Consider the following 12,577-nt stretch of genomic DNA (forward strand, 5'->3'; position numbering starts at 1 on the left):
GCTCTAGTAGCAGCTGTAGATGCTTCTTGTTGGATACACAAGGCGATTTCGTTAAGTTATTCCCGGTTCGGAGACAATCGAAGGCGAGAATATTTTTATGTTTATTCTTTTACTAGTATCATGTGCCGTCACGTCTGCTTTTAAGACGCTTTTTTTATTACTGAATTTAGACCACGAGCAGTCTCTTTCTTCTCCAAAGTTCTGCAGCGGGCGATGGATCTAGCTAGCGAGAGGTGAAGCCGCGAGCTCGCTCCGAATTCACGTTTGTAATTTGCATAATTTTACCGTTACTTTGCGCGCGTGATCTGAGGAAAAAGGACGACTGCCCGCAGTCTGTTTTTTATTGTTTTTGCCCATTTTTAGCTTGCTTTGTCATCTTAGAGTGAAAGCTATCTACATTTCCTTCCTGGCCGGATTTGTTGGAGAAAAATAGCATTCGCCCGTTGGCTTTTCCAGCCGGTTTCCCGGGAGTTGAGCCACTTGGTTTCCAGGATCTCTTCATATATTCTTTTTCAGCTTCCAACGGGAAAACCATAAGGGGTAGACCCGGGTAGACCCCGAAAATTCTAAAGTAGAAAGGATAATTAAGCTAGCTTAACGAGGAAAAAAATTGGCAAAACCCGGCTACAGTAAGTAGCTTTAGCCTCAAAAAAGCAGTAATATCAAAAGTCAAAACGACATGATGGCAGGCGCGAGGTCATTACCTTTGAAATGGCTACAAACGCGAAAAAACGGTTCAACTTGAAAAGTAAGCTAATCAGCACTAAGCCAATTTGTTTGTCTAACTTCAAAACGAATTTCAAACGGAAAAAAATTTTCACAGACTTCGTTAACGACTAAATTTCTGACATATCGGATTCCCACACGGCAATCAGGTAGAACAGTTGCAATGAGGTTTTAGTTTTAACTTGTAGCTCAACTGATGATTCTCCGTGGTTAAATAAAGTTATACATACATACAATAATTGCTTGACTTTATTGGCGAAAATCGTAATCGCTGCACCGGGCACACTTAATCTTGGCGATTTTCGCCGATCGCGGCGAATCGCGTAGTGTGTCACCGGCTGACGGACGGATTTACAACTTTCCATACCACATCTCGGTCTTGTAGCTGAACTGCTTCGTGCGTTGTCTGAAATAGTTGTATATTTATATGAAAAATTGTTTTGAAGATTAAGAAAATTCTATCAGTTGGATGCAATAACTGCAGTTTCTAGTCCAGTTTATTTCAATGAAGCTCTAAGTCACAGGATCATGATTACTTGGATACATAACCTAAGTGTGGTTCGTAAAACTAAGTTTAGCATTTAGATGCCAAATCTGTTTTGGTAGTCTATTAAACCAGTATTACATCTGCTTTTTTTTTTTTTTTTGTTAGAATCTTAAGGTCTCGGAGACCTAAAGATTCTAGTAAGATAACTAGTAAGAGTGTTTCCAATACAAAAGGACTGTGTGCGCATGAACCAGTGTCATTTTGGCTGGAAGACAAGAGAGCCGTCGTCATTTTACTGAGTTTTTGTGACAACGTCGTAGAGCGTAGAAGCGACAACAAGTCTCCGAATCACAGGTGAAATGATCTCGTCTTTTTGGAATCGAAAGGGCTTAGCTAACATCGTTAATTCAAAACAACTGCGTCGACTTCATCGCTCACCATGAAAGTGTAAAATGAAGCTTTATGGGATATATCTCTTCTTGCTGCTTCGCTAAAAAGTTGAAGTCATATCTCTTCAGTATTCTTAATCGTTCTCGAAGTCGAAATCTAAAGGTTTAGATTTTAGTACCGTGCAGTACGAGTTTATTCAATAAAGAAAGCCGTGAACCGGTGTCATTTTGGTGGGAAAACGAGATAGCTGTCGTCATTGTACAAGGTGCTTCACGGTTAGAACTGAGAACGTCTCAGAGGCAAAAACGAGTACTCGAAACGAAGGTGACCTCGTCTTTTTCATTTGGAATCACCAAACTGCTTAATTATCATCATTAAAAACTGCTGCGTCACTTCGTCGCTGACAAAGAAAAAAAGTGAAGCTTCATGGGTTATAGCTCTTCTTAGTACTCCGCTAAACACTTGAAGTCATGGCTCGTCTTCATAGTGGCACCCGTACTGACTAGAATCTAAAGGTCTGTATTGAAAAACTATTTGGAGTTGTTGGAATCCGCTTAAAACCAACCCCATGTTACTATTTACGTACAGCAACAGTATTGTACTGTAGACAGAAAAATTAACTAGTCGTTGATAAAGACCAAAACATGCTCAACACTAATCAGTAACTAAATATTAATGAACATTAAATAGTATGTAGGAAAACAAATCTCTCGTTTTCCTCGCAAAATAGTCTAACACATCTGATCTTTGTCCAGTTCCATCAGACGCTCTTTTCCTATAAAAAAAATATGTTTTGCCATTAGTGGGTTGAGAATAAGACACCAAAAATCACTGGGCAATAACACAGCTGACTGATATATTCTTTTAGGGGCGCCAACGATTCTTTTCGTCCATGTTTTAATTGCGGTAAAATGCTAGCATTTTGATGAACGTTATCCAAAGCTTTCGACACCATCGGAAAATTAATTCCTTTTGTTTTCAAAGGAACGAAATGAGGCCAGATAGGATTCTCTTACCCCAGGCAGTAGAATTTTCCGCTACCCTGTTATGTTGAGAAAACGACTTCAATTTGTTTACCAATGTTTATTGTTGTATCAACTGATAAAGAGGGGTAGTACTGATCCATCAAATTATAAATGCTGGAAACCAGTGCCAGCCACCAATATTATCGTATTTTTTTGCATTTTATATATTTATTGTACTCGTTGTACATAATGCACAGTTGAAATTTTATATTGATAACTGCAAAAAATAAACTAATAGTGTTTTGTTAAACCATTCAGAATTGACTGTTAAAGCAATAGCTAATAGGCCGCTGAAATATCCCTAGCCTTGAGAAACAATAGAGGGTAGCGTTTATAATATCGATGACTTAAAAGTTCTAGCTGTGCGGTAGCAGCTTAAAAGGGATTGACTGCAGTCAAACTGGGTGAGCATGCGCAACGCCTTCGTCTTTAGCCGCCGGCTGCAAGAATGTCCCGCGCAAAAATCCAAGTTAAACAACCTGGTGTCACGGAAAAGTTTCGAGTGAACGACAGAAAAACGTGAAAAAAAATAAGAAGAGTCCGTTAAAGAGAACAGTTTTACTTTGAGAGAGAGAAAATTATAAAAGATTTTTTTTAAATCTGCGAGTTTATTAACTCATTTTACGATTTACCAAAAAAGGCTCCAGTTTCTTTTAAAGGGAAGTATATGGAGCCTGTTCGCTATCTTTGTTTACTGTTTAAATGCGCGAAATTCACCTAATGGTTCTAATCTGACGCATGCGAAGACATTTGACAGCGTTGGAATTAAGGAAGGTTTGGCTGACAAAATATACCGTACCCAGTTTTTCGTCTCTACCCTGCCTCATTCTTCGTATGCCAGCCTTTTTGTTTGGATCGTCGCGAAACGCCTTATCCTGTTTCTCTCCCTGGTTTCTTGCCCGAGCATAATTATACAGCACGTCATTCACTGAACCTTCGTCCAACCTAAAGAGGAATTAATACTCTCAAGCGTCTGTTATTTTAACTGAGGAAAAGTCTACTATTCGACGATAATCAAATGTTAAATATCAAATGTCTTATTATCCACTTCCCTCGGGGCTCTTCAGGGATAATTTATGACGCTGTGTGGTTTGCTAGACTGCTTGTGGCGCAGTTTACAATAAATTAAGTAATCAGTTATGAATAATGGATGTCAATTTGAGATACACATTAGGGGTTGTCACTGCCAGAGATTTGTTACGTTCCTGGACGGTTCTTATACGTCCCACTCAGTCAGATTATGTGAAAGTACTGTGAGACGGGGCCTACGGATTTTCGTCCTTATCCGAGAAGACTAGAAAGTCTAACCATTTGTAGATGTCATTACAAAGACAGCACTTTATTCCCAGTTATTTTAAAGTGCCCCTGGGACGAAAATTTCATTTTCCATCTTTTTGCATTTTCGTGTGGAATATGACCTCCTTACTCATGTTACCAAATTTCAATCCTTTACGGCGATTGGAAGTATTTTTTTTTTAGCTTTTTATTCGAGATTTCACGGCCGCCATTACTTGGCCTTGTTCCGGAAGTTAGGGCTCAAATTACAGGAAGTGACGTCATTGGTTCAACACGAAAAATTCCACATGGCTAATTTTCATATGGATTCTACTTCATAAACTGTATTCTGCTGTTGCGAACTAAATAACAGCAATATATAAATAAATAAATATCACTCTGGTGCTAATTTTCATGTTTTCTAACAGAATTTCCATGATGTTTTCTAACCTAGTTCAAGTAAACACGTTTATTTTAGTGTGAGTGCATGCAGGGGCATTAGCCAATGGCAACGCAAAACACTAGTGTTAAACAATCGATTCTCCTATGTTTTGCTGAATTGCCATTACCCATTTCAGGCTGGCTTTCGGCGAGTTTAAATTTAAATAGTAAATTTAATATGAATTTGTCCTGTCCTTCTATTTGGAATAATTTGGATGAAGAACTAGACAGTTTTTTGCGTTCATTTAATACTTATATCTAATGCTGGCTTAGTATTGTACAAATATTAATTCACGCACTATCTGGTACCTTTTTCTTTTTTTTTTTTCTTTTTCCTATCTTAATAATTATTATTTATTTATTTATTTATTTATTTATTTACTTATCTACTTGTTTGTTACTTTTTTCTTCTTTTTGTGTTACAACCCATGCAGATATAAAGGACGATCATTTTTGTAACTACTCAGCTCGTTTAGTTCTTAGAGTAGTTTTTTGCCTAAAATATCTTTGTCGCAAGGAAATGAAGTATGTTGCTGTCGTTCAATTAATACTCTCATTTAACTTTACCCCCTTGCACCCCCCCCCCCCCCCATCCACCTTCCCCCGGCGTAAAGGAGGTATAATACACATACTTAATTTCCGGTCTCTTTTCTTGTTCTGGTAACTCCGTCATAGTCTCCTCGCGCAGTATCTGCCACACATTCCTGGCGTAATAGTCTACAGGGCCAATAGGAATGCCGTTTTCTTGTCGAGCGGCCAACCACAATATGGTTTTTTGCAGCATTTCGTGTACGGCTTTCTCTTTTGCTTCACTTGGGGCAAACTTCATTTGCGCCTGAAGACAGGTAAGCTCGGTCTCGATTTTGACGTTTACCTGAAAATGAAACCGAATTGAATTTGCTAAAACTACACAAGAAATGTTGATTAATTTTAATAATATCACATGTCAGGAGCCCATGGGCTCCTGCACATGTCCACGTCGTTTTACCAGGAAATGTGAACTTTTCGGGCAGTACAGTTGCGAGAATACATATCACGTGTATGATCGTTTTAATATCGTTAGAAACACAGGAGCAGACCGTCGGCCAGAAATATGGCGAAGATTTAATTTCACTAACAAAATGTCTCCGAGAATACAACGCATAAAATTTATACACGTGTTACATTTCAGTGCTATAAATTAAGGAACAGTTTCCCATGCCAGACTTATGTGGCCGGTTAAACGGACTGAGAAACCGTCCTACTTGAGTGTCGTCTTTAAGTGCTAAATTCATGTAAGACTAATATTTTCGAGAAGTCTTTAGCCGTTTGGAGAATCGGATATTATGCCCTATCTTAGACCATAACTTTTTGAAATCACCAGAGCCTTAGTATAAGAGTTTCACTCCATTTTTTCGATGGCTTACTTTTATAGGGAAAAGAGCATGCTTGTACACAATCTCTCAAAGCTGCAGCTCAGGAAAGCGAGCGATTTTCAGTTGGCAAAGAGAACAGATCAGATATTCTTCTGCTCTATAGATTGAATGGGCGTTTTCTGTATGACATGGAGCAAGTAAAACTTACCTCAAATTCGGGTTGCATGGCATCCCTCGGGATGATGTGCTTTAACAATCCCGAATTGGGTGCCGTCTTGCCATATTTGGCATGTTCGTGTTTCTCGAGTTCTTCAATCATCCCCATTGTGTGTTCGTAAACATCATAAAGCATCTGTTCACTAGCTGAAAACACAGTAAAGAGACACCGATATAACTTTACCATTTCAGTACACTAAACTAAATTGAAACCTCCACTTGGCAATTGCAATTTCATCAGTTATAGCGAAGATGAAATAAAAAGCTTTCAACAGTGATCGAACTCATTCTGTTTGTAAAGAAATAATTGTAACTGCCATGTTTGACAGGTTTGACATGTCGCGTGAAAAATGTCTTAGGAGGGTCACGTGATATCCAAGAAAACACCATTACTTTGACCTTTTGGCAGGGTTTTGCCACTAAGCCAGTTTAAACCCTTGCCTCTGCGATTTGATTTTTGTGTAAATCCTTGACAGTCATATTTTTGCAATTGGAATCCACTCATCTTCACCCTCGTATAAACATTTAAGTTGTTTTCCTCGACCGTTTTGCAAACGCCACTTTTGTCTGCCAACACATGTTTGCAGGTGGCTCAAAACCGGAAAGAAATGAACAGAGAAGATTCTAGCTTTTACAATTGCTGTAGCTACCTTGAATGGAGCGGAGTCTCTGAGCCTGCATCTGTCTTTGGATTTGGTGGCCATTGTTATCTCCCCAGCGCGACATCGCGGCAGAAGTAGCGCCAGGGCTGGCACCTAAACCAGAACCTACAATGAACAATTAAATAACGAAATAAAAACAAGACCAATATCAATTGTCAAAGTCTGATGGCGTTTGGAATGGCTTTTCAATAATAATAATAATAATAATAATAATAATAATTAATAATACAACTAATGATGAAAATAGCGAAAAAGTTGTGATGTCATCATGGTATCATTCTTAAGCTAATATGAGTAGACAAAGACTTGCTTGCATAAATAGAATAAAATTAGGGAGTACAATGTTCAAATAAGTGTTCTTTACAATGTTCAGTGCAATGAAGTATTAATGACAGTAGTAAACTATGAAGCAATAAACAAATAGTTTCGCGGGGATAGAGTCAGTGTTAAGGACGGTACCTACTTTTGTTACTGCGCATACGTTCTGTAGATCACGAGATACTCGGATATCCTATGGGTGGTGTCTACTAATACAGGGATGTTGTTTAAATATATGCGGAGAAAGCAGAACTCAGCAAGTGCTATTGGTATCCAAACAGAAAATTGGGTGACCATGCATTTTTCAGAGGTATCTGAAAGCTTCAATTTTGAAAAAAAAAAAAACGCCATGCATTGCTTTGTATTTTAATGCTTTCTAGAATGACTGTTGCTTAATTCTCTCTAAAAGATACCCCGCTTGAGGCGATCATATTCTACTATGAAGGATTCCCATAAAGATGACAAACGGAAAGTACGAAACACCTTGGTCTTGACTCGTGATCTCAGCTTTTATCTATGATCAAGAGACTATGAGGAAATACCTCATAGTCTCTTGCTATGATCTACATGACTTTGGTAGTGTAGGAGTAGAGTTAGCTGGTTTGTGACAACACTAAACAATTTTTTCTAGCTTGCAGCCTCTCTTGAATATTTCAATGCCGCCCAATGGAAGCTTGTTGTTGGATGCGCTCCATGGTAGGCTTAGATACAAAATTCCGGACTATTTTGAGAATTTTAGACACCGATAAGAAGTTTGAAAATCTCAGAAATTCTAGACAAATTATGAGTAAAATCAAGGTAAAATATGTTCGAATTTGTATTTGGCTTCCTGGTGACACTTTGACAGTTTTACACAATCAAAAACGTCGCAAAAGCATTTTTTGGTTACCCCTGACCAATTTGAGGGCTCCAACACGTCGATCGTCCATTTCTTTATTCTTGTGGAGACTCATCAGTATCTCGGCAGATTTGGTAATAAACTGTGTTTTTAGTTGTTTGCATGGTTATCAGTCATGCTTTCTTGCTTCATATAAAATTATCCTTCTGGCTGGAGGTTGTATCTGGCCGTGTGGCCAGCATGTCATCTACATATCTCCTGTAAAAGTTATATTTCGGACTATTTCCCAAGCTCAAAAATTCCACTCATTACTGTAGAGGAAATCGCCAAAACAGGAAACGTTTCTCGGAAATGTTTCCGGTTTATTTAAATATAATGCAACATCTGATGTGTGCAGAATTTTTAAAGAACCTACTTCAATCAAAATTCCTGACTTTTTCTAAAAATTGTCCATAGTTTTAAGCAGATTAAAGAAGTTAAGCAGGTGTCTCTTTTGTTTGAAACTAAGCTAGCAACCTTCAGCATATCTTTTCTCCACAATCTCAGAAAATAACTCACTCGAAGAACGTATCCAACTCGGGTACTGATTGGTGAGAAACAAAGCCCTGATAAGCTGATACATATCATGACAAGAAAGGAAAGGTCACGCCGTTCTGAGAGGAAGGGAAAAAAATTTCTCGGAAATGCTTCGTTTTGACATACCTATCACGAAGAAGTAACATACTTTGCAATCAACGAAGAAACTGAATAATTTGTTTTTCTAAAACCTTCACCTTTTCTGAACATTTTCTGGCACACGGTAAAGAAAACTATAGATGTGAACACTGATATTTAACTGATTTCTTTAAAGTTAACTTGCTAAAATATATAAAACTGTTCAATTGAGGCCTTAAACTGCTGTTTAAAAGTAAAACCTAAAATCAAAGCTTTCGCCGATCAACGGCATCATCAGGGAGTAGAAAATATTCCGCGCGCGCTATATATATATGCAAAGAGGGTGTAGGGTGAAGGGTGAAATGTGTAAAAAATGTGACGTGTGTGTGAGAGCTATACAAATAAGCTGTGAGTGTTATACAAGGTTCTAATGATGGATTGTAGTCTCTTAAATAAAATATTAAAATAGCAGTTCCGCGAATTCAGTACATTCCTCTCGGGAATTGAGTGTGGGCTTGTATTTTCTGATGTAAAATGCTTCGTAGAGGCGTAGATTAGCGGGATCATTTTCGCTCACAATAATTTTGATGTTAATGCCTTTATGGTCATTGTTCTGGCAGGAAGAGATGTGTTTTTTAACGGAGGAGTTATCGTTATTGATTTGTTCTCTTACGCGGTCATGGATGAAGCGTGTTGTGCTACCAATGTATTGTCGACCGCAGCTGCTGGTACAATGCATTTCTTCGTAAACGGCACAATCCGGTGTTAGTGATAGGGCATTTGCCTCTTGTGTATTTGAGCGTGTAGGACTTGTGGGCAACGCTTACTGGGATGTTTTCCTCTCTAAAAAATGTTAGTGATTCTGTGATTGAGTCGTTCAGAAATGTAAGGGATCTTAAGGCACGACCACTCCGTGCCGGCAGGCTGAGAGTTTCGTTGAAGATTTTGTGAGCGTTTTGTCTGCTCTATACTTTTCTCTGGGTAACCGTTAAGGCGAAGATGCGCCCAGGTGTTGTTTTGTGGATGTATTTGAGGAGCATCTGTCTTCAATGCGTTGCGAATGAAGTTGAGTTTGGATTTGGTTGGCATGGTTGACTGATAGTGGACAAGTAGTGGTTTCCCGGCTGGCTTTTTGTAGAATTCACAAAAGCTGTTGCCATCCTGTGATATGGTGCCGGTGACGGTCAATATACAAGGGTAACGTCCCTGCCTGAGGAATCCCATTCCCCACAGAAATAGAGATATCCTAACACTTATGTCGCGGGGAATCCTTCTCCCCAACAAACTACGAGAGGTCCCTATAACAACGTCAGTGGAATCATGCTTCCCAACGAACTGGAACGAACTGCAACCCCGTCAGAAACTCATAATCCTCAATAAACTAGATAGGTCTCTGCAACCCTGTCATGGGAATCATACTGCAACGAACTTGAGAGGTCCCTGCAACCCTGTCAAAGAATTCATTCTCCTCAACAAACCAGAGAGGTCTCTGCAATCCTGCAAGGGAATCAAAATCCTCAACGAACAAGAGAGGTCCCTGAAATTCCGTTAGGGAAATCATACTCCCCAAAAAACAAGCTAGGTCCCTGCAACCCCGTCAGGAAAATCGTACTCCTCAACGAACAAGAGAGGTCCCTACAATCCCGTTAGGGAAATTATACTCCCCAACGAACTACAATGGTCCCTGTAACCCTGTCATGGGAATTATACTCCCCAAGGAACTAGAGAGGTCCCTGTAACCCTGTCATGTGAATCATACTCCCCAAGGAACTAGATTTGTTCCTGCAACTCTGTTATAGGAATTATACTCTCCAAGAAACTAGATTGGTCCCTGCAACCCTGTCATGGGAATCATACTCCCCAAGGAACTAGAGAGGTCTCTACAACCCTGTCATGTGAATCATACTCTCCAAGGAACTAGAAAGGTCCCTGCCATGGGACTCCCCATGGATTGGGTTGGATGGCAGAGTTAGATTCCCCAACCCTGCCATGGGAATCATACTCCTCAAGGAGCTGGAGAAGGCCGTGCAACCCTATCATGGGAGTCATACTCTCCAAGGAACAAGAGTGATTCCTGCAATCCTGTCATAGGAATCATTCTCCCCAAGGAACAAGAGAGTCTCCTGCAACCCTTTCATAGGAATCACACTCCCCAAGGAACTAGAGAGGTCCCTATAACCCTGTCAAGGAAATCATTCTCCCAAAGGAACAAAAGAGGTCTCTGCAACTCTGTCATAGGAACCATGCTCCCCAAGGAACAAGAGAGGTCCCTGCAACCCTGTCATGGGAATCATACTCCCCAAGGAACAAGCGAGGTCCCTGCAACCCTGTCATGGGAATCATTCCCCCTAGGAACTAGATTGGTCCCTGCAACTTTGTCATGGGAATCATACTCCCCAAGGAACTAGAGTGGTCCCTGCAACCCTGCATGGGAATCATACTCCCCAAGGAACTAGAGAGGTCCCTGCATCCCTGTCATAGGAATCATTCTCCCTTAAGAACAACAAAGGTCCCTGGAACCCTCCATGGTAATCATACTCCCCAAGGAACTAGAGAGGTCCCTGCATCCCTTTCATGGGAATCATACTCCCCAAGGGACAAGAGAGGTCCCTGCAACCGTTTCAGAGGAATCATACTCCCTAAGGAACAAAAGAGGTCCCTGCAACCCCGTCAGAGGAATCATAGTCACCAACCTAACGGGTATTCGAGTTTTTGCACCAGAAGAGTTTATATACCTTAGAATAACAAAACATGCCAGCCGTGAGTCCAAAAAAGAAAGAAACAGAAATAAAAATTCAAATAAGAACGAAAAACAAAAAGCCAGACAAAAGGAGGACGAGAACGAACTCTCCTGTGAAGAAATCTCCCTCTTCCACAGAATTTGTCGTTAGCTCCAAAACAATTGGCACAGTTACAAAATGACTTACAGTAAACACGTTGGTGTCGTTGCTTTTAAGATGGTTGGCCGGAGTTGTCGTTAACTGTCCAAGGTGCCCTAGGTGATTTCCACTGGACCTAGTATGTGCCCGCAGATCACGCGGAAAGATTACATACGTTCGGATGTTCGCAAAACTCAGTGTTGAGAAAACTTCAGTAGATTTTATGCCGTTGAATATCGCCCGAACCGCCTCTAATAATAACATGTCACTTAAAGTTGAAATATGAATGAAAGCGACTATATCGTTTCATAGCAAAAACACGAGTAAAAACCCTTGGAAAGACAAGAAGAGCTCGATCTGGATGTTGGGAGATAAAATTCCATGCTCTGAAACTTTCTGAGCCCAGGATTGGTTCACCTAAAAAAATTTAAAGACCAAAGTGATCTCTGAGGTTGTGCAAATGGCAGTTTAAAAGTTCCCATAACGATATTGGAAAACAGATGCAAATGGTTCGCTGATATGATTGATTAATTGCAAGTTTACATTGGGCACAGAACCTTAACAGTTGAGTTTGTTCACGACTGTAAAGAAAATTCTTCAACGCCACATTGCCCTGTATCAGAACTAGAAGACTGAGAAAAAGTAAGCGTTCGCCAGAGTGTTAAGCCACATTAATCGGTCATTTATATTTAAGCATCTGCGTTGGGAAAACTGAATAATAATAAGGACTTACCGTGATACGGAAAATGCCTATAGTGGCTCATTCTTCTCTTATGCTTGCCTGGTTTGACTCCAAAACAAGAAATGCACTCAGCTTCGTGCTAATCAGTAGTAGAGAAATGAGCGTTCTGGCTCAGGGACACAGGGACACAGTGCCAACACAATAGCCAGGGGATTAACGTCATCAAAATTGATGACATCATCATCTAAAAATAGAATGAACGTTCTGAGGAAGGGACACAGGGACACAGTGACGTCACAATAGCCCTGGGATTAAGGTCATTAAAAACTGATGACATCATCATCTAAAAATAGAGTTAGAGTTCTGAGGAGGGGGCACAGGGACACAGTGACGTGACAATAGCTTAGGGATTAACCCCATGGTAGCATCATAGTGTTAAAAATATATACAAATGATGTCATAGAATTATTTTTAACCACAGCGATCTACAGATTTTTTTATTATAAAAGAGGAAAACATTTTAGGGATAAAACAGTATCTTGAACAAGTATAATAGGTTTTTTGAATTAATTTTTGGATACATGACATCATATAGTACATACATACATACTTAATTGTATAGCTTCCCT

General features: G+C 39.8%; 1 protein-coding gene across 1 annotated transcript; it reads right to left on the minus strand.

The window, feature by feature from the left end:
- Nucleotides 1-1,205: 1,205 nt before the first annotated feature.
- Nucleotides 1,206-12,086, minus strand: LOC146453012 (uncharacterized). The gene is made up of 6 exons (XM_085097138.1): nt 12,000-12,086; nt 6,566-6,682; nt 5,908-6,062; nt 4,977-5,218; nt 3,428-3,573; nt 1,206-2,378 (listed from the first exon to the last, which is right to left on the minus strand). Exons 1-6 carry the CDS (start codon nt 12,028-12,030, stop codon nt 2,335-2,337), a joined length of 735 nt encoding a protein of 244 aa, XP_084953264.1. The 5' UTR covers nt 12,031-12,086; the 3' UTR covers nt 1,206-2,334.
- Between the last annotated feature and the right edge of the window lie 491 nt (nt 12,087-12,577).

The sequence above is a fragment of the Pavona decussata genome, unplaced genomic scaffold, assembly GCF_977016875.1.
Source record: "Pavona decussata unplaced genomic scaffold, jaPavDecu1.1 SCAFFOLD_353, whole genome shotgun sequence".
In the NCBI taxonomy this organism is placed as follows: Eukaryota; Metazoa; Cnidaria; class Anthozoa; order Scleractinia; family Agariciidae; genus Pavona; species Pavona decussata.